This window comes from Chelonoidis abingdonii, chromosome 3 (genome assembly GCF_003597395.2).
Source record: "Chelonoidis abingdonii isolate Lonesome George chromosome 3, CheloAbing_2.0, whole genome shotgun sequence".
Classification (NCBI taxonomy): domain Eukaryota; kingdom Metazoa; phylum Chordata; order Testudines; family Testudinidae; genus Chelonoidis; species Chelonoidis abingdonii.
In genome coordinates this window covers 90994477-91015082 of record NC_133771.1, presented here as the reverse complement: position 1 = coordinate 91015082, position 20606 = coordinate 90994477, and the positions used below count along the sequence as shown (strand labels likewise).

The 20606-nt window shown below is 43.1% G+C and overlaps 1 protein-coding gene across 1 annotated transcript; it reads right to left on the bottom strand.

Annotated features, from left to right (window-relative positions):
* Positions 1 to 1135: 1135 nt before the first annotated feature.
* On the bottom strand, positions 1136 to 6392 carry MARCKS (myristoylated alanine rich protein kinase C substrate). The gene is made up of 2 exons (XM_032779994.2): positions 5896 to 6392; positions 1136 to 4119 (listed from the first exon to the last, which is right to left on the bottom strand). The coding sequence occupies exons 1-2, from the start codon at positions 5992 to 5994 to the stop codon at positions 3376 to 3378; spliced, it is 843 nt and encodes a 280-aa protein (XP_032635885.1). The 5' UTR covers positions 5995 to 6392; the 3' UTR covers positions 1136 to 3375.
* Between the last annotated feature and the right edge of the window lie 14214 nt (positions 6393 to 20606).

The following is a 20606-nucleotide window of genomic DNA, read 5'->3' as shown; positions in this document are numbered from 1 at the left end:
AAAAACAAAACCTTCGTTGAACTTAAAATGCCAAATTTTACTTCTGGAAAGCCCATTTAGAATGAGCCTGTCATTAAAGTTTTTGCCTATAAACCGTTTGGAAACAAATCCTCCCCCTCACAGAATGAAGGCATAAACTTAAGAGAATGTTTACAACCTATAGGAGGAGGGGGTTTTTAGTGAAGGCCCAAGTGCACCAGCAGAAATGTTTATATGAGCATTATTGATTTCCAGAAAACAATTGTATACACATACATATGAAGATGTACCTGTGGAGAATATAGCTTAAATTACATTTCTTCCCTTTCCCCCCGCCCATCTGTTTATTTTATGTGAAATCAAATGAATTAAGTCATTACACTTTCCCATTCATGAACTAGGGATAAATACTCAATAAGGATCACTTCACTAGAAATGTTGCTATTATGGAGACTTTAAAATGCAGCTTAGACATGACATTAGAATTTGAAGGGAGTTTTGGTAATGAGTTTTAACCATGAGTAAAAGCCCCCTCATTTTAATCCAATAATAAATTTAAGGGGTTGAATCTTGAAGTCTTTATTTAGGCAAAGCTGATTTTAGTAAGAATTTTGCTTAAGAGAAAAGCACTGTGATTTAGCCTAAGAGAACTGTTTAATCCTGTCAGGTTTCCAACAGCTCTTGCACGTCACAAAGGTATCTAATTTCAAGATTTCAAATGGATTTGAACACCAATGAAACAGTTACAGTAGCTATTACTGAAGAGCAATATTAGCATTTTTATTGAATCACTGCAATAGTTACATAGTAATAAAATGTTTTCTTGGTAAACAGTTTAAAACACATTCACCAAGTATTGACTATTGTTCTGTGAAGGGAACGCAGTGATTTGGTTCTTCCTGACAACTTGACAAGAGGGAGGGAAAAAAACACCACACAACACAAACTCAGACCATTCTTAAAACAAAAAACTTGGATTTAAATATAAAAGGAATGTATTTAAAAAAAAAAAAAAAAAAGACATTGACTATAGGACCAAGACATCAAATGTCTTGAACAGTTTTTTGTTGTTGTTAAACCATATTATAAAAACCTTGAGTAAAATGGTTATAAAATGAACACCTTCAATAGATGTACTCCAAGAATGACACTGGTGTGGAGGATCTCATTTTACATCCATTTATTTCATCCCATGGCCATTACAGCATAATATTCAATACATATCTAAAACTAGAGAAATACCAGGGTGACTACTGTACATACAAGCCAAAATTAAAATGGTAGACAGCTGAATAAAAATAAGTATGCATTCAGCAGGAATCCATTGCAGTTAATTCAGTTCTTTTGGGAACCAGGTGCTAATGTGCCATTTTCTCATAAAATGAATCATAATTACTTCAAAAGAAAGAGTCTGCTGAAAATTTTGATGGAAGCAAGTGTAATAGTAAACTCTCTCCTATAAACTTAGGAGAAAGTTTCTTGAATCAATTTCCACCCTCTGAACACTATTACTACTTTTTACATAAGCCTGCTGTTTTATTAAGGCATAACATGCCCTGAGCAATATGCTGGAAATTAGCCAAACATCCAAACAATTAAAGGCAAGCACCAAGTGAATATTTTTTATAGACAAATTTAGCAATCCCCTTTGTAACTCATTTGTAGTTGGGAGTAACATGTTTGAGAAAAATATTGCTTTTAAATGCTGAGCAGACTGCAAGAAAACCACAAATGTTTTTACGCTACATATTTCAAACTGGTTGTCTAAAACTAGACAAGTAGAAGTGGCATAACAAAACAAATGGACCATTTATTTCAGTGCCTAACTCTAGGCAACCAGTTTAGAAAAATTTGGCCTAAGACCATATAGCAAACACCCTACCCAATAAAATCCAAGTCAAATATTAACTTTAAGAGGTAGGAATAGAGTCTGCTGTATACAACTGGTCTTAAACCAAGGTGGAACATGGGCAATGGCAGTCTTACTATGCCATCATGTTCTCAGATTGGCTTCCAGTCTTTTGTTCAAAAAAGCAGAGGCCATCTGGAGATATTGCTTATAAATTTCTTCATAATAAAGACTTGGAATATTACTGAATCCAAAATTCTAAACCATTTCTAAAGATAGCATTAATGGCACACAAGATCCTTCTCTATGCAAGTTTAAGCCATACTTGGTAGTCCATTTATAGCTGTCAGAGGATCCATAAAAGAAACACAACCAAATTATACATTTTATTCACATTTATTTTTCGCTTTTAGTGTGCTCACAGAAAATTAGAACACCTTAAGCAGGAGTTTAATAGCAATTTTTGTAAGCAAAGTTACATTCCATCTCTAAGTCAAATTGGTCAAAGCTTCTCCAGTATTTACAAAAACATGATAGACAAGATGCTACACAAAAACCATTGCATCTGAAGAGTTTTCCTTTATTTTCAAAGACAACTGGAAAAGAAAGCATTGTCTGCTGTAATCAAAAACATACCACAGTATAAACAGTAACCATTCCACTTATCACAGCTTGAATTGAGTTTAAAATTTGTGTTTAAAAGGTCCAAGATGACTGCAGTTTTACAAAAATGGGCAGGGTGGAAAGAGTTGCAAACTTCATGTGCTTCTGGATATCAAGATTTGTTTTTATACAATAGTCACAGTTAAAAACACCCTGCTGGTAATACATAATTACACTTTATTAAGGTCATAAACCAGCAATAAACAATAAAGCCTATACAACTTGTATTTCTACTTAATCACTGACTGGTACAGCTAAAATGAGATAAGTGAAAAGTTCCTATGGTTTAAATGAATTCCTAAGACTATGATTTTTTTCTGGGTATTGATTTTTTTCCCCATTCCTTCTTATTCAAGACTTGTAGTGTTGTAAACCTTATAGAACATCTGCCTCACAAAATACATTGTAATAACTTTCTTTTAAAAAAAGACTAACCCCTTACATCGTTTTCTGTGGCACACTCTCTTGGCAATTATGTGCCTCACTAATTCCTCATTGTGGCCCCTATCACTTCATTTGATATCCCTTATTGACCCCACCCATCTCCTTCATATATGGGCATGTCCATAGATTGACAAAGAAAGTTTACATTTTGAATAAAAGATGCAAAGTATGCAAAAACATTAATACTGATGCAAAAAAAAAAAAAAAAAAAAAAAGGAACAAGGCAGAGGGAGGTGTTTAGTCTCCCCTCTACCTGTTGGAATGGTGGTAACAGAATTATTTGAGATGGGATCTGTGGGGAGAGAAAAAAAAAAAAAGAGAAAGACATCTTTTAAATCAATCCCTGGTTGTAGACAAGTTCTCCAAAACCAGTACCTGGCACCACTCCAACAAACAAACAGGGGGAGAAAAGTTCTTTGATTATCTCAAAATTGCCATGTTTACTCTGCCGATTCAGCTGGTGGGGCTTCTGGACTAGACTCAGATGGGACTTCCTGTGTAGGAAGTGCTGCCTCTTCTACTTTGGGTGCCTCTTGTTCACTTGAAGTGGCCTCAGTTGTAGCACTAGGGACAGAGGCAGCTGGTGCCTCTTCTGGTTTATCCTCAGGCTTTTGCTCTTCCACAGGCTTGGCCTCTTCTCCCGCAGGCTTCTCTGGTGCCATCTCTTCTGATTTTGCTTCCTGAGAGTCACCAGTCTCCTCTTTTGTTTCCTCTGTGCCGCTAGCTGCAGCGGCACAGGACTCCTCCTGGGTAGATTTACCCTCCTCACTGCTTGTTGCTTCTGGAGCAGTAGCTGCTTCATCTTTCCCTCCCTCTGCAGAGGCAGCTGCACCTTCATTCTCTGCTCCTTCCCCAGCCTCTTTTTTGTTCTTTTTAAAGGAAAAGCCACTTAGCTTAAAGGATTTTTTGAAGGAAAAGCGCTTCTTTTTTTTTTTCGGGGTCTCATTGCTGGAAGAAGGGGTAGCCCCCTCCTCTGCCTTCAAGGAGGGCTCTCCCTCAGCAGGCGAGGCTGGCTCAGTACTCTCTGCTTCTGTTCCCTCCTTCTCAGAGGCAGGCTCAGAAGAGGCTTGCTCCTCCTTCGCTGTCTCTTCAGCAGGTGCACTGCCATTTGCTTGGACCTCCTCCTTGCCTGCCTCAGCAGCTGCTGGAGAGGCATCACCATTCACCTTTACGTGGCCATTTTCCTGGAAGAAAACAACTCAGTGTTATTGGAGAAAGATCTGCTTCTCAGCCATATCCCAAGCTCAACAGGGTCATCTGACAGGTGACAGCTCGTTTCCCTTAACCAGAGTCTGCACTTTTAGACAAAACTGGATGGATCAGACAGTACGGACTGGTTTAATACTTGCCATGTTATGCCAGTACTAAGGCATGATTTGAACAATTATACCAGTCTGAGGATTTGATCAGATCAAGTGATTAACTACAGAAACAGTGGGGTCGTAAGCCAGCAGTTGCAATGGGCAGACTCGCCATTGCTCCTCTCCAGAGAAGAAGGCAGTACTGAGCTTTTTCAAAATTCACATCCCTGTCTTCTCCCCAGCCCAGGCTTCGGGAGCGCAGCCCATTGGAGCTGCACTGGAAATGCAGCACCAAGCCACGCCCCCGCCTGCTTTCATAGGGTACGCTGGGGACTCCGGTGTGGTTGAAAAAGCCAACCCATCAGCAAGCCCCTGCAGGGCAGCAAGCCCTCCAATCGCTGCAGCTCCGGCGGGATTCAGGCAGGCCAGGCTAGAGCGGCTCTCCGCCGGCAGAGGGCACTGTGACTCCAGCTTGCAGAGCCGGGCCGGAGAAGGCCGGAGGGGAGGGGGCAGGGAAGAAGAGGAGAGCAGCTGGCGAGCTGCGGGGCTCACGCACGCCTTGTCCAGCAGCAGCGCAGCTGAGGAGAAAGGCGAACAAAGCTCGCCTCGGTCCTTGCGTCCGTTTCACGCCCCCTTCAGCCAGCAGTAAAATAAAAATAAAGACGTGGCTTCCCTCCCCCTGCTGGCTGGTTAAAAGACATGCCCCCGCCTCTCGCTGTATTTGCATTTTTAACGAGTCTAAAGCCTCTCCGGAGGACGACGGAGCCCGCCTGGCTCCAGCAGCAGCTGCTCAGAGGCGTGGCGGGGGTGCCCGGTGTTTAGATGCAGGCGCCACTCGACTCCAGCGCAGCCCAGGTGGTGCGCCCAGTGCCGCTACCCCTGTTGCACAGGGGGCGGGGATGGCAGAGATGAGGGTTACGTTAGTGCAACGCCAAGAGTCACCCCCATCTCCCCAAGTCCGGACTGTTTTGAAACACCAGAGTGACGCGAAAAGCCTCCTAGAGCATGTCAGCCCCCCATGGTTTAAATCGTAGGTTGAGCCCGGATCCGTAGAGGAGTAGGGGCGAGGCAGGCATGCAACAATATGGAGAAGAGCGTGCTTCGCTGCCCCTTCCCTTTTCCAGCCAGCCATCTCCCCGAGGCACAGTGATCTCCCCAACAGGGTACCCCCAGGCATGCCACTTCTCTCCCCTAACCTCACCACTGCCAGTTTGCACTGCAGAGAGCACATTTCTTACTACTATCTACTAATCCACCCCCATCAGAGGTATTTTTGGCTATTCACAGACAAACGTCTTCAGGAGAATAAAGCTAATGCACTGAGATTGAATGGACAGAAAAGCCAACTCAGTATCACATTCCTCAGTTTACGAGCAGCTTGCACCCCACTCAAATAACGCACCAGTGATTTTTATCTGCTCCACTCCACTGAAAAAAAAATCAGGTCTATAGAACTCTTCCTCTTCCCCGCCCCTCCCAATAAAACAGTGAAAAAGCCATTCCTTTGCATTAAGTTTTGAAGATAAAGGCTTTGGTCGTATTCTCCATCTAATATGCTCAAGGCACCTTGAAGGCGGAGGAAAAATTAAACAGGATGCAAAGGATGCAAGTTTTGCCGTTTTTTAAAAAAAGGGGGTAGATTTGAGCTTGGGGGGTTACCTGTCCATTCGCCTTGGAAGGAGATGCAGCCACCGCTTCCCCAGGTTTCTCAGCAGCGGCGTCGCCTTTTGCAGCGGTCTTGGAGAACTGGGCACCCATGCTGTCTTATTCAACAAAGAAACTCAAGAGATCCAAAAGGAGGGGAAACAAAGAGCGTTGGATTGGTATAAATACCGGGCGAGCAGCAGCAGCAGCAGCAACACACACGCACGCACACACACACACGAGGGGGGGGGGGGGAAGAAGAGAGAACAGAACCGATTTATATGCACTCCTTTTTAAAAATTTAAGTTGAAGAGATCAAAAAGCAGCAGCACAGGAGGAAGGGGGGAAAAGGAGGGGAAAAAAGTCAAGCAAAAAAAAAAGAGCCCAAGTTTAGTAAAAAGAAGTAATAAAAAAAAATCCCAGATTTGTAGCCGTACTGTAGACAAGGGGAAAATGGAGAAATCTCCCTGGTTGCTAATAAGATGCGGAGTCCAACGCCCAAGTGCACAGATGAATGGGCTTTCCGAGCGCTGACGGCAACCCCCCGCCCGTCGCCGACCAATCACGGCGCCGCCAGACAAAGGAGGGGGTGGGGCTTCCAATTGGAGCGAACAATGGGGCCGCGATTGCAATAATTTGAAATCAGCCTTTGACTGATAATTAATACCCCGAAAATAAATAAAGTAATGGAAAAATGCATGCACTCTTTTTTCTTCACTTAAAATGATGATGCATGGGTTTATTGTCCTTTCTTTTCGGAGGTGAACTAACACTGTAAGGGGATTTCATTTGACTTGCAGTGACTCTGTTTGTGTGCCTCTGTCTCTCTGCCCCATTTGCTTCTGTGTTAAATTAGAGACAATGGTTTGACTTATGTGTTTGTGATTTCATCCTCTTTTCCCTACTCCACCCGCCCCCCTCCACCCTCTGCTGTAGAAGATCAACAGATACTATGTGAGGTTTGAGTTTTTTATTTAATTGGTTGCAATTGTTCTATCGCTCCAATTTGGAAGGTATTTAAATCACGTAGATCGAGGTCGAGTTTTGCCAAACGAGATCACGAGTTGAAATTAGTAGGTCTGTAGGCCAGATGTTGAAAATGGCAAAAGCTGCGGCTGCCGCCGCCAAAAAAGCAGAATCAAACCCCTCCCTCTAGCAGTATTAGCTTGAAATAAAATATTCTGTAATTAGCCTACGGGTCTAATTAAATTCTACTGTCTGATTATCCGTGATTTGTATTTTTAAAAACTGTTTTGTGAGGCGGCTACCACTTAGATTTTTCATGCATTAAATTACTGGATGAAGCGGCGTTATCAGGGATATATTTGTGCCTTCCCCAAATTATAAGAGGTAATTTGATACTAATTCGCTTGAAATAATATTGCTGCTAAGTACATGAGTAGCAGCAATTATTTGCGTGACATACAAGGGATCCGCATCTCTTTTTAGGGGGAGCGGAGGAGTAGCAGCTTTTTGCATGTCTGGCAGCCTAGGTCTGCATGGACTGGTATTTGTTTTTTTCAGTTGAAATGGATAAATTATAGTGATGGGAAAGGCTGCTGAAAGAGCAGTAATGAGGAAAACTGATGCAATAACTTTTTTTTAAAAAGATCAAATCTCAAAATGTCCGATTTGTTTATAAACAAGAATGTTACAACCATTAAAATAATCCAGGGTTCAGGATTTCAAGACACCGGTCCAAACTGCCCTCCTCTCTGCCCCCAAAGATCTCATTGTGCTGCAGAATCTGATGATTGTATGTTCGCTGCATTTCAATAACCCTAATATGAACAATCCTTTATTTGTAGCAAGAGGAGAATCAGTCAAGAGAATATTTCATTTCTTGGGGGCAAAACACACGAAGGGGCATTTGTTTTTTAGATCAAGCTCTTATTCTCCCTTGTGCTGCATTTCAAATACAACTTCCCTCCTGCATTTCAAGGAAAACGGATCGCATCGCGGAAAACGCTTAGTACCAGCCTCGATTTCTTTGGTTTAATCATTATCTTTCTTTTCGAAACCAAGCTGAAAAGCGTCTGTAACGATCTGGTTTTTATACACACTGCTTCGGTTTGATGCTTTAGTCAATCACCAAGTTATATTTCCCCAAAGCTGATGTAAATAGTTTTTTTGCAGAAGTGCATCGTGCCAGCAAACATATCTTATCGCCCTTAAGGGAAAAGACGCTGGCCAGGCTATCGGCAGCGATGGTTGAAGGAAGCCAACCCCTTTGTGTAAATGGGAAAGTCCCAAACAGAAACGTAATTTAGACAAATCCAGTAACATCCAGACGTTTGTGAAATGCACTTTAGAGGAGGCTGTTGATTTTCTTCACCAGAAAAGCTGGAAAAAGTACCCTCCATCTGCACTTTTTGTGGTTGCTGTGTTAAATTGCTGTGGATCCTAGCTATGTGGCAAGACGCGTCTCCTCCAATATATGCACAGAGAGCAAAAGGACTTGAGATGTTTCTGCAGAACCCCATGGAGGGGGGGCTTCTTTGTTACCCGGCTGCATTGCTTTTGCAGGATGCCCATTTACTGGGTATCGGCTGGTTTCCGTAGCGACGGCCGGCGAAGAATCGGAGCGTGGGGGGGGGGGGGGGGGAGGAGGGCGGAGGAGGAGTGAGAAAGCGGGTGGGGGGAGGGAGCGAGAGACAGAGCGGAGCAGATGGACCCCTACCCTGGAGGGGGGGGGAGTAGACGGGGGGGAGGAGAAGTAGTTGGCGCTACGGCTGTAGCTGCGGGGCGGGGGACGGGGCCGGTAAAATGGGAGTGGTGGCTGCAGGGGCGGGATTCCACAGCTGAGATCGGGAAGGAGTTTCCATGCCTTTGCAGCTAACTCGAATTGCGAGCCCAGTAGTGTGGCTGACTTGGAGCCGGGGCATGGAAAAGCGAGCGGGGGAGGAGACTAATTCCGCGTCAGGGCTTCCAGAGGAAGCATGTGAAAGGGCAGCTGGACTAGTCTGAAGGGAGGGGGGAATGCAAGGGACGGACACGAGGTATTTCCAACACGGAAAACAAATGAATGAGAGGAAAAGACGTGAATACCAGGGGAGGGGAGGAAGGAGGGGGCAGGGAAGTGCGGTGTTGGAGTTTTTTTCTCTTACATCTCAGCCAGGAAAGGAGGGCAAGAGAGAGTTTATTGCAGTGTTGTTGTAGCTGTGTTGGTCTCAAGATATTAGAGAGACTGGGTGGGGGGAGGTAATATCTTTTGTTGGATCAACTTCTGATGGTGAGAGAGGAGCTTTCCAGAGCATAGGAAGAACAAGGGACCCAATAATCAAGCTGACTAGTATAACCCCACCCATGTACTTATTCACTACACTGATATTGATTTGGACTCATAATACATTCCATGCCTGGCGTACCAGAGCCCACTTTTCCACTGAAGCTTTAAAAACGCCTGCACTCCAATCTGGGTCCATGCTGGTTATGTGATATGTATGTATCTCGTGAGCCTTGTAACCACTACGTGTAATCCCTCATAACTCAAGCTTGACCCCAGATGTACTATACCTTCCCTCTTGTGTATATTTAATTTTAAACATCAATTTTAAAAAAAAATTCTCTCTTTGTTTCTTTTTGTCTCCCCCATCCATTGGTTGCAGCCACCTGTTGTCTCTGGTATCAGACTGTAAGCTCTGTGGGGCACGGGGCTGTTTCTTTGTTGTGTGTTTGTACAGCACCTAGCACAAAGGGGCCCTGGTCCGGCTGAGGTCCCTAAGCATTAACACAGCAAATGAATAACAGTGACAAAGAGAAAGCTGTTCAGGAGTGTTCATTGTCATCACTGGGGAAGTAAAACCTGTTGGGAGTGTATATCTAGTGACTGATACACAACAGAGACAATTTGTCATGAAAAAGAACGTTGGAGGTCTCCCACTAAATCTTATATCCCTGCAGTGAAAGCAATGTGATGCCGGGGCAGTTTGCCAGGTTTCTTATGGTGCTAGTGCTGCTTGCAAAGAAATTTTAGCCTTTTATAGATCCCTTTTGTTTTGATTTTAATTAGATCATTTTTATTTGTTTGGATTAATATATTACCTGATGTCATATTGCCTGAAGAGTAAGCCAGAATTGCAAAATCAGTGTAAAAATCCATGTTTTCCCTTGTCCAGGCATAATGGTAAACCTTTATTCCATATGCCAGCTCATCTGAATTTTAGAGAAATGTCACAAAAGTATTTTACAGAATGATTGTAGGAGTTATGACGGAGTATGTATTGTGATCCCAATATGTTTTCCAGGCATCAGTCATCTCAGTATTTTATAGCTCTACAGTAAAACAAGACAGCATTACTTATACAAATTCTTCTGTACAGATGGTACGTGCTGATCAACCAGTTGTACAACAATCCAATTAAATAATTCAAAAGTACACATACACTCCCTCCCACAAGTTCCCAACAAACCCTGCAGATAACCTAAATTCTGAGCTGGAAGAATGAAATTTAACCCCTTAGCAAAACCACTTCCAGCTAGTCTTCTGGCTGTCCACCATCACACATTGCTTCTTCTGCCCCCAACACACACATATGTTTTAGGATAGATTCTTTATTCTTCTAAACTGTTGGCAATTAGCAATTTACATGACTAAATGAAAAATAAATAAAATACACCAGTCTATGGATCAACAATTGTATTCTTCCAGCATGAGCAGCACTAATCACCTTCAAAGGTGCAATAAATTCAATTCATATACAGTCCCTTTCATCCTAAAGCATCCCAAAGTGCTTCACTAATCAATATACAAACTATACACAGGAATCATTTAGGCTATCTAATGGCGCTAATATACAGTTTAGGAGATAAAGTGAATAAGGATGCTGTAATATCAGATTGAAATTGAAAGAGAAATTCAGGGAAGGCAACATGTAATTAACGAAGTATGGAGTTTGCCAGGCACAAAGATTACGACCGTTACTCTTATGAAAACCTACAGGTTTTATGTTTCATCTAAAAGACAGCACTCCCAACAATACACATATACCATAATGTATTCTCAGAGATTTTAAGGTCAGAAGGGCCCATTGTGATCATCTAGTCCAGGGATCGGCCACCTTTCGCATGCGGCCCATCAGGGAAATCTACTGGCGGGCCGGTATGATTTGTTTACTTGCTGCATCCACAGATTCGTCCAATTGCAGCTCTCACTGGCCGCGGTTCACCGTCCCAGGCCAATGGGGACTGCAGGAAGCGGCGGCCAGCGCATCCCTTGGCCAGCACATTGCAGGCCACAGAATCTCATCTCACCTCAGCTATGACTACCTCATCACTTCCTGAACATCCTAGGCCAAATCTAAATTAGAAAAGCTTTTCTGATGAATCGGCAAAGTGCTTCTAGTGTGTGTGACCCTTATGTCAGCGTAACGGTGCTTGAACTGGCATACTTTTTTTCAGCCTCATCTCAAGTGAAATAAGCTATACTGCTAGCAAAAGCCAGTTTTGCCAGTATAATTGCATCTATACTAGGGGGTCTGTTGGCACAACTATTTGAGTCACAAACCACACTCCTAACTGACATGGCTATTCAGCAAAAGTTGTAGAGTAGGCCTAGCCTCAGTTTCTGTTGCTTGGCAGTCTCTCATCTGAATACTGAACTAGCTTTTCTTTCTTTAGCATGGGACATCAGTTGAGACAACACTACATAATGTGGGTTTAAACAGTTACACTCTAATAACATGCTGCATATAGTGCCTTTTATTCAAGGATATGAAAATTAATATTACATTAGCATCTACAGGCCACAACTGAGATTGGAGTCCAGTTGAGCTAAGCATGGTACAAACACATAGGGCTTGTATATTGGTATAGTAAAAGTGACAATAACCCACCCCAAAACAACCAAAACACTCCCACCCTTAATGTGGATGCAATTATAATTGTAATACAGTAGTTACACTGATATAGCCTATTCTGGTTTGGGTACATAAATTATACCATTATATGACACCTTTTATTGTTATAACTGCATCTACAGTAGGCCTTTTACTTGTATAACTATGTCAGCAATAAATAAAATCACACCCCTAACCAACATAGTTATACTTGTAACACTTTTAAGTGTAGACCAGCCCATATTTAGAGACTATCCTTGTGCTGCAGAACCTACAAACAAAATAGACAAGACAGGAAGGGGAGGAAGAGAGTTGAAGTTGTGACTTACCCAAGACCCCATACAGTAGGTCAGAGGCAGAGCCAGTGATTGCAGAGCTAGGTCTCCTGACTTGCAGTCCAATGCTCTATCCATGGAGCTACCAGATTGCCTCTCCTACTAAAACATTTTAGAAATAGTCTCACAACACTCTTGTTGTGAATTTATTTTCATTATCTTCATTTCACAGAGATGGAAACTGAGGCAGAGATAGGTGAAATGACTTGACCAAGGTCACAGAACAAATCATATGTGCACCAGACTTTGAGCTATAGACTTTCAGTCTCGTTCTCTAATCAGCAGTGATCTTCCTTCTCAGTAATACTTGATATTTACATGTTGCAAGTGTTGTTGTAGCCGTATTGCTTCCAGGCTATTAGAGAGACAAAGTGTGTGAGGTAATATCTCTTATTGGACCAGCTTCTGCTGGTGAGAGACAATAGGCAGAGCTCTTCTTCAGGTCTGGGAAAGGTAACCAGAGCGTCGCAGCTAAATAAAAGCTGGAACAGATAATGAATTAGTCCATGTTGCTACAGATGGTTATAATAAACAGTAAATTCAGTGTCTTTATTAAGTCCATAAGTTCTGGTGTCTAGCAAAGTTATTAATTTAAGCTCCAAGGCTCGTCTTTTGAAGGTACACATTCCTTTAAAAATGAGGACTGAGAAGTCAGAAACAGAGTTAAAGTTTTGTGAAAAATGTTTACCAACAGGTGATATCATTTGAGAGAATAGTGATTGTCTTTTTTCACCCACATGTTGGGACATTTAGCTGACTGGATGAGGTAGATCCTGTAGTGATAGACATGTAGTAACTATAGATCTTGAAAGATGTGTTGTGGGGGTGTTGATCATTGTAGCAGTGGAGATATGTCTGCAGGTTCTGCATTTGTTGTTACAGCAGGGTTTGGTGCCACTTTGAGTTGATGTGTCCTGATCTGTGGGGAGCTTGCTTCTGATGATGAGTTTGGTGAGGTTGTGGGGGTTGTTTGAAGGCCAGAAGAGGGAGTTCAGGAAAGATTTTTTCAGGATGTAGTCTTCATGGAGTATGGGTTGTGATTGTTTAATAATACCCCATATGAGCTCCAGTAGGGGGTGATAGGTGACAACAAGGGCTGTGTGGTTGGAGAGTTATTGTTTTTTCTTTATTGAAGCAGGTTCTCTTAGAATATTTGGGAGGCCTGTACCATGATACAATCTATTCCTCTGGTAGAGTGTCCTTGTTTGCTAAAGGCATTTTAAAGTGTGTTAAAGGGTGTATCCTGGACTTTCTCCTCAGACCTTATTCTGTGGTAGTTGAGTGCCTGGCTCTAGGTAACAGATTTCTTGAGGTGCTTGGGGTGGTTAGTGGATCTAATATTTTTATTTCCATTTGACATATGAAGAAGCTGAGAGAAAGGATAAATAATTTGTCCAAGCCCACACAACAAGCAAAAACCCAGAATTAGCTCTCAGAATTCCAGCAGACCACATAAATGGCAGTGACTTTTGGCCTTAGACCAGGATAAAAGATATATTTTTAAAAAATATATTACTGAACATGATTTAATTAAGATGTTAAACTTCTTAACTTTTTTTTTAATGTTTCAACTTGTCACATGTAGACAGAGCAAGCTGTATTTTAACACATTATCTGGTTGAGATGAATGTGTTAAAATACAACTTACCCTGTAAACACTAGGGTTTTAACACATGTTAATTAAAAGAGTTCACTAACACATTTTTCAAAGACACCTTTTGTTCCAGCCTAGACAAGCCCTTAGAAAACACAAATTCAAGAAAACTATGGAAGCTGAAAATAGGGGGAAAGCATTACAGAAACTGTGAACTAATGTGGGCTGCTTGGTGTGCTCAGTTGAATGTAATTTCCCAGAATCCCCTTCCAATAGTTATCTAAACTCAGAGAACACACTGAAAAGTCTGCTTGTGTTTTGAGATGCACAGAGAACTTTGCTATATGTAAAGAAAGCAACAAACAAACAAAAAGATAATCAAAGTTTACACTGAGAGAGAATGTTCTCCGTGCATCAGTCTCCCCGAAGCCATTTCTTCTATTATCCTCTATTGTTACACAGTATCAATATAGCATATGCATAAGAAAGAAAACATCTTGCCTTCCCAGGGAACATTCAGTCTGACAAGATAAAGTAATTTCAGTCATGTTTTAAACCATACATACTTTCCAATACTGAGAAACAGGACTATAATCTGGATAACACAAGTCTCAAATTCTAAAACTAAATTAAGATTTATAAAATGGTTTCAAAATTTTGCTCCTGGTTTCAAGAGATGCACATTTCATGATGTCCCAACTCTCAGCATTGTGATTTCTTAATGATCTATCAATTGTTTGTTTCTTCAAGTTTTCTTTGAGCTTCATTCAGTGCAATCTCTATTGCAGCTATTGAAGCCTGGGCCAAGCCTTTTACTAATATTTGCCAAACTTTTATTAAGTAAATAAATCCAACAATGTTTGCTAACTCAGATCTAAACTATATGTATGTCCAATATGCTAGAAAGATGGGAACAAAACAAGATTCCGGTTTTTTTTGTAGGCATTGTAAAGTGTCTTGTCTTTCTAGACCAACCAACACAAACTTCTCCAGTAACTCAAGATAGTTTTTTTGTTTTGCAATATACTAACAAACCAAAATAAAATCCCATTCCCAAAAAACCTCAACCCCCAAAACGAACAACTGCTCAGACTGAAAGCATAAACATGCACAAATATGTATTAGTAAAATACTTTTTCATAGGCCAGTTACTGTATATGGCTCAAGCAGTGAAGTTTTAACTGTGTTATTTATATTTTAGCAGTAAAAGTCAGGACTGGGGAGCCATTGCACTAAGCAATGTATGAACAAAAGCAAAGACAAGGTTCCTGCCCTAAGAGAGTTTTACTTTATCTACAGGTTTCAGAGTGGTAGCCGTGTTAGTCTGTATCAGCAAAAAGAACGAGGAGTATTTGTGGCACCTTAGAAACTAACAAATTTATTTGGGTTTAAGCTTTTGTGGGCTAAAACCCACTTCATCAGATGCATTTTTAGTCCATGAAAGCTTATGCCCAAATACATTTATTAGTCTCTAAGGTGCCAAAAGTACTGCTCATTCTTTTTACTTTGTCTACCTTACTCATAAGGGAAACACTTATATGGCCTTGTCTTTATTCAAAGTTGCAGTGATTTTACTAGAGGTATAATTTTAAACTGATTTAGGACAGGTCCACACTGAAAACACTGCAGAGGTGTAGATGCAGCACTTCAACGAAGACACTATTATGCCAGCGTGGGAGAGCTTTTCCAACTGGTGTAGTTAATCCACCTCCCAAGAGAACTGAAGCCCTCCCGTTGACATAGTGCTGTCTATATTGGGAGTTAGGTTGGTATAACTATGTCACTCAGGGATGGCAATTTGTTAAACCGGTGCGAAACCCTATATAGACATTCTTACATTGGTTTCAATTTGGTTTACATCAGTTTAGCTTACCGCTGGAGTAGAGAAATACATCTGTAACTATATTCAATATAATATAATCTATACCTTTAAAATATATTTCAAAGCTTATATTTATTTTTTTACTTTGCTGAAGTCAGTAAAACACTGAGTTCAGCTAAATTGAATAAGAGACTCTTAATCTGAAAAAAAGTGTCCACACACGAACTTGCATTGAAATATCAAAAACAAACAAACAAACAAAAAAAGAATTAATATGGAAGTGGCCATTTAGTTCCAAGCTTTTTGTTGTTTTGTTAGTTTTTTGTTTGTTTTGCAGACCAGCCCTTGGCTCATCACAATTCATACTAAGTAATCATGGGCGGCTCTAGGGATTTTGCCATCCCAAACACGACAGGCAGGCTGCCTCCAGTGGTTTGCCTGCGGAGGGTCCACTGGTCCCGAGGCTTCGGTGGACCTCCCGCAGGCGTGGTCGTGGGATCAGCGGACCCTCCGCAGGCAAATCGCAGGAGGTAGCCTACCTGTCGCCCTCACAGTGCCAGCAGAGTGCCCCCCGCGGCTTGCTGCCCCAAGCACGCGCTTGGCATGCTGGGGCCTGCTGTAAGTAATTCAGATTTACCTCTCCTTTGTATTGTTGGAGCAATGTGAAACAGCTGAAGAATACCAATGAACCTGGCTCTTATAATTGTTCTCTCCTCTATTTGTTTGCTTCTTTTCAAAACTTAATGTTTTTATTGTATTGTATTATATTTTCAGGCTACTGTTCAGCACCTGCATGTCCTGGTTTCAAGATTTATTATTTGTCATTATCTATGTAGCACCTGATCCTAGAAACTCTTAGGTGAGTAATCCTTATGTATGTAAGAAGTCCAGTTGCCATGTGAGTATTGCTTTTGCAGGTCCAGGCTCAAATGTTCTCCCTCATATTCACAAATAACTTAAATTATTATTAGTGGGTGTTGTGGCTGCAATGGAGGGTGGGGGAGCAAATAGAATTCTTTGTGTCAGAAATGTGTGACAGAGATGTAGGTGCTCTAATGCTCTGGGATTGGTAAATTAAGAGTTGATTGAGGATTTATTTTTGTGTGCGATGAAGTGAAGACATTTTAAAAGTATTAGAGAGGATGAAGGAGCCAGTGGTTAAGGCACTGAACTAGCACTCAAGAGATCTGGGGTCACTTTCTGGCTTTGATGTAGATTACTTGTGTAACCTTGGACAAGTTCCTTAATGTCTCCGTACCTCAATTCCTCATCTGTCAAATGGAGGTAATAATGCCTTTGTCAGCCATTTTGAATTCTGTGGAGCAAGGACTGTCTCTTACCATTTGCTTGTGGAGTGTCTAGCATAAGGGGGCTGTGATCTTTGGTGGTGCCTCTAGGTCAGTGTTTCCCAAACTTGGGATGCCGCTTGTGTAGGGAAAGCCCCAGGCGGGCCGGGCTGGTTTGTTTACCTGCCCCGTCCACAGGTCCAGGCGATCACTGGTCCGGGCCAATGGGCAGGGCTGGTGCAACCCATTAGGTGACCTAGGCGGTTGCCTAGGGCGCTAACATTTGGGGGGCGGCGGCTGCCCCGGTCATTGTTGGTATTTCGGAGGCAGGACCATCCGCCGTCTCTGTCAGGGACGCCATTTCGGGGGTGGGACCTTTCGCCACCTAGGACACCAAAAAAGCTGGTAGTGCTCCTGTCAATGGGGGCTGCTGGAAGTGGCGGCCAGTACGTCCCTCGGCCTGCACTGCTTCCAGCAGCTCCCATTGGCCTGTGGGAGCCGTGATCGGCTGGACCTGTGGTCGGGCAGGTAAACAAAGTGGCCCAGCCTGCCAGGAGCTCTCTCTACACAAGCGGTGTCCCAAGTTTGGGAAACACTGTTCTAGGTGTAACTGTAAATAATAATACATTTTTTTTCCTTTCTCCTTTCCCCCTTCTGACTGGAGAGGAGTTAACAGGGTTGAATAGTCCCTTGAAATATGTTAACTACTTATGCTAAACAATCTGTTCCACCTTGTATTTAGCTGCAGCGCTCTGAGGGCTTGTCTACACTTGAACCGCTACAACAGCACAGCAGCTGCGCTGCAATACTGCTTCACTGTAGACACTAGCTACGCCAATGGGAGGGGCTCTCTCGTTAGCACAGGTAATCCACTTCCTGAGAGAAGACGGAAAAATTCTTCCATTGACCCAGCACTGTCTACAACTGGAGGTTAAGTTCGCTTTACTATGTTGCCCATAGATGTGGATTTTTTACACCCCTGAGCAAGGGTTTGGGAGGGAGTGAGGGCTCCAGCTGGGGGTGCAGGCTCTAGGGTGGGGCCAGGGATTTTCAGAGTTTGGGGTACAGGAAAGGACTCCAGGCTGGGGGGTGGGGCCAAGATTTTCAGAGTGTGGGAGGGGCTTAGGGCTGGGGCACGGGGTTGGGGTGTGGAGGGGGTGACGGCTTTGACTAGGGATGAGAGCTCTGGGATGGGGCCGAGGATGAGGAGTTTGGGGTGCAGGAGGAGGCTCTGGGATGGGGTTGAGGGGTTCAGAGTGCAGGAGAGGGCTCAAGGCTAGGGCTGGGGATTGAGGTGCAGAAGGGGTGTTCGGATGTGGTCTCCGGGTGGCCCCGGGAAGCAGCCCTGCAGCTCCCATTGGCCTCCTGGCCGTCTCTGTGCCTAGAAGTCAGAGGGACATGCTGGACGCTGCAGCCAAATGGACTTTTAGTGACCTAGTCAGTGGTGCTGACTGGAGCCACCAGGGTCCCTTTTCAACCAGGCATTCTGGTTGAAAACTGGACACCTGTCAAATCTAGCAATGTAGCCTGGTTGACCTAACTTTTTAGTGTAGACCAGGTCTAAGGGTATGTCTACACTATGAAATTAGGTCGAATTTATAGAGTCGATTTTTTAGAAATCGATTTTATACAGTCGATTGTGTGTGTCCCCACTTAAGACCATTAACTTGGCGGAGTGTTTCCACAGCACCAAGGCTAGCATCCACTTTTGGAGCGTTGCACTGTGGATAGCTATCCCACAGTTCCCACAGTCTCCACTATCCATTGGAATTCTGGGTTGATCTATCAATGCCTGATGGAGCAAAAACTTTGTCACGGGTGGTTCTGGGTACGTCGTCACCCCGCCCCACCCCATGAAAGCAACGGCAGACAATCATTTCGTGCCTTTTTTCAGGGGTCCTGTCCACAGGACCCACTCAGCCCACTGCCTGCCTGGATGATAGGAACCCCAAGCAAGCAGTGGGCTGAGCAGGTCAGCGGACAGAGCCCCAGAGCGGCAGCAGGGTGAGCAGCTCAGCCCATTGCCGCTCTGGGGCTCTGTCCGCCGGCTCCTGCCAGCCGTGGTCTCGCTCAGACCCGCTCAGCTGGCAGACCTGGGAGTGACTCCAGGTCATTCTCTTCTTTAAGTTTTGTCTCATGGAGATTCAGTACTGCCTGGAATATCATGTGAGCTGGAGGCTTCTGCCTCAGGCTGCTTGCCCAGCTGGCAGCACCGCACGGTTGCACCTACCCTAGCCTGCCCCTTGCTCCCATGGCTCATGAAGCCTGGACAGTAGTAAGGAGCAGTTCAACTTGTGGAATGACAAGTCCAGAATGAAGGATTGCACTCTATGGGCCACGTTAAGATTATTTCAGAGTCCTAGATAGCATTTAGTCCCTATAAAAGGCTTCATGAAAAATTTCCCCTGCCCCTAAAAAAAATGTTAATTTATCAGAGCAGCTGACAGGATAAGGAACCCGGGACTATAACTTAGAGAGCGCTTCATATTATTTAACTCATAATTGCTATAATTCAAAGTAAAATTTCACAGTGTGGTCTGTTCTAAGACTAAAAATGCAGGAGGGGAGTCAGAAAAAGGAACAGTGACCTGTTTCCACCCAGTTTTAAATCAGGGATGTTTCATGTGTTATGTGAACATGGTCACCACTACACTACAGGGCTTTTGTGTGTTAGGTGAATGTGATAACCACTACACTACGGGGCTTCTCTTTTTTTGCCACAGACTTTGCTGAATGCACAGGAATGTTTTCTCTAGCTACAGAAGCTACCTAATGCAATGTCTATATCTATGGCCTTCCTGCTCACAAAGCGGTCATGCCCCCGCCCAAGGCTGACACAGCAACCTGGCTCAGGCAGGATCGCTAGCGAGGCATAATACTTTTGCCGTTAAGTAAACACAGCAATTCTTTCCTGGTCTTTGTCACTGTTTGCCTCTATGCATTCAGCTGTGCCCTATCAGTGCGGGAGAACTGCATGAGCTCGGAAAACATGTCATCGTAAGTGTATTTTTTTCACCTTCTAATCTGCGATAACCTCAGGGATGGAGATGATAGGGAGAATGTAGAAACATTCTGGGGGGACTGCATGGTTAGCTGTGCTGCTGAGTTCGCAATGCTGGCCAAACAGGAAATGAAATCCAAAAGTTCCCCAGGCTTTTCCTGTGTTCCTGGATAGTGTATCTGAGTTCAAAGTGCTGTCCAGATTGGTCACAATGGAGCACTCTGAGATAGCTCCTGGAGGCCAATACCATGGAATTGCATCCACACTACCCCAAATTCGACCCGGCGATGTCGATTTCGGCTCTAATCCCTTGATCGGGGAGGAGTACAGAAATCGATTTTAAGAGCCCTTTAAGTCAAAAAAAACAGCTTTGTCATGTGGACAGGTGCAGGGTTAAATCGATGTAACACTGCTAAATTCAACCTAAACTCGTCGTGTAGACCAGGGCTAAGTACGTTTCCCAGACCTGAAGAACTCTGTGTAAGCTTGAAAGCTTGTTTCTTTCATCAATAGTAGCTGGTCCTTAAAAAGGTATTACCTTACTCACCTTATCTTTCTAATAATAAATTAAGCAGCAAAGAGTCCTGTGGCACATTATAGGCTAACAGACATTTTGGAGCATGAGCTTTCATGGGTGAATACCCACTTCGTCAGATGCATAAATTAGTTATGTTAGCCAAGCAATTAAATAAATGGGTTTTATTACTATTAAAACATATATCCTAGATTTTTATTCTGCATGCACATCCACTTCTTATACTTAAAAAAGTCTTTATCCTTTAAATAAATTATCACAAATTACACAATTCCAAAATATTGAGCTCTGGGGCCTAATCCAGAGCCCACTGAAA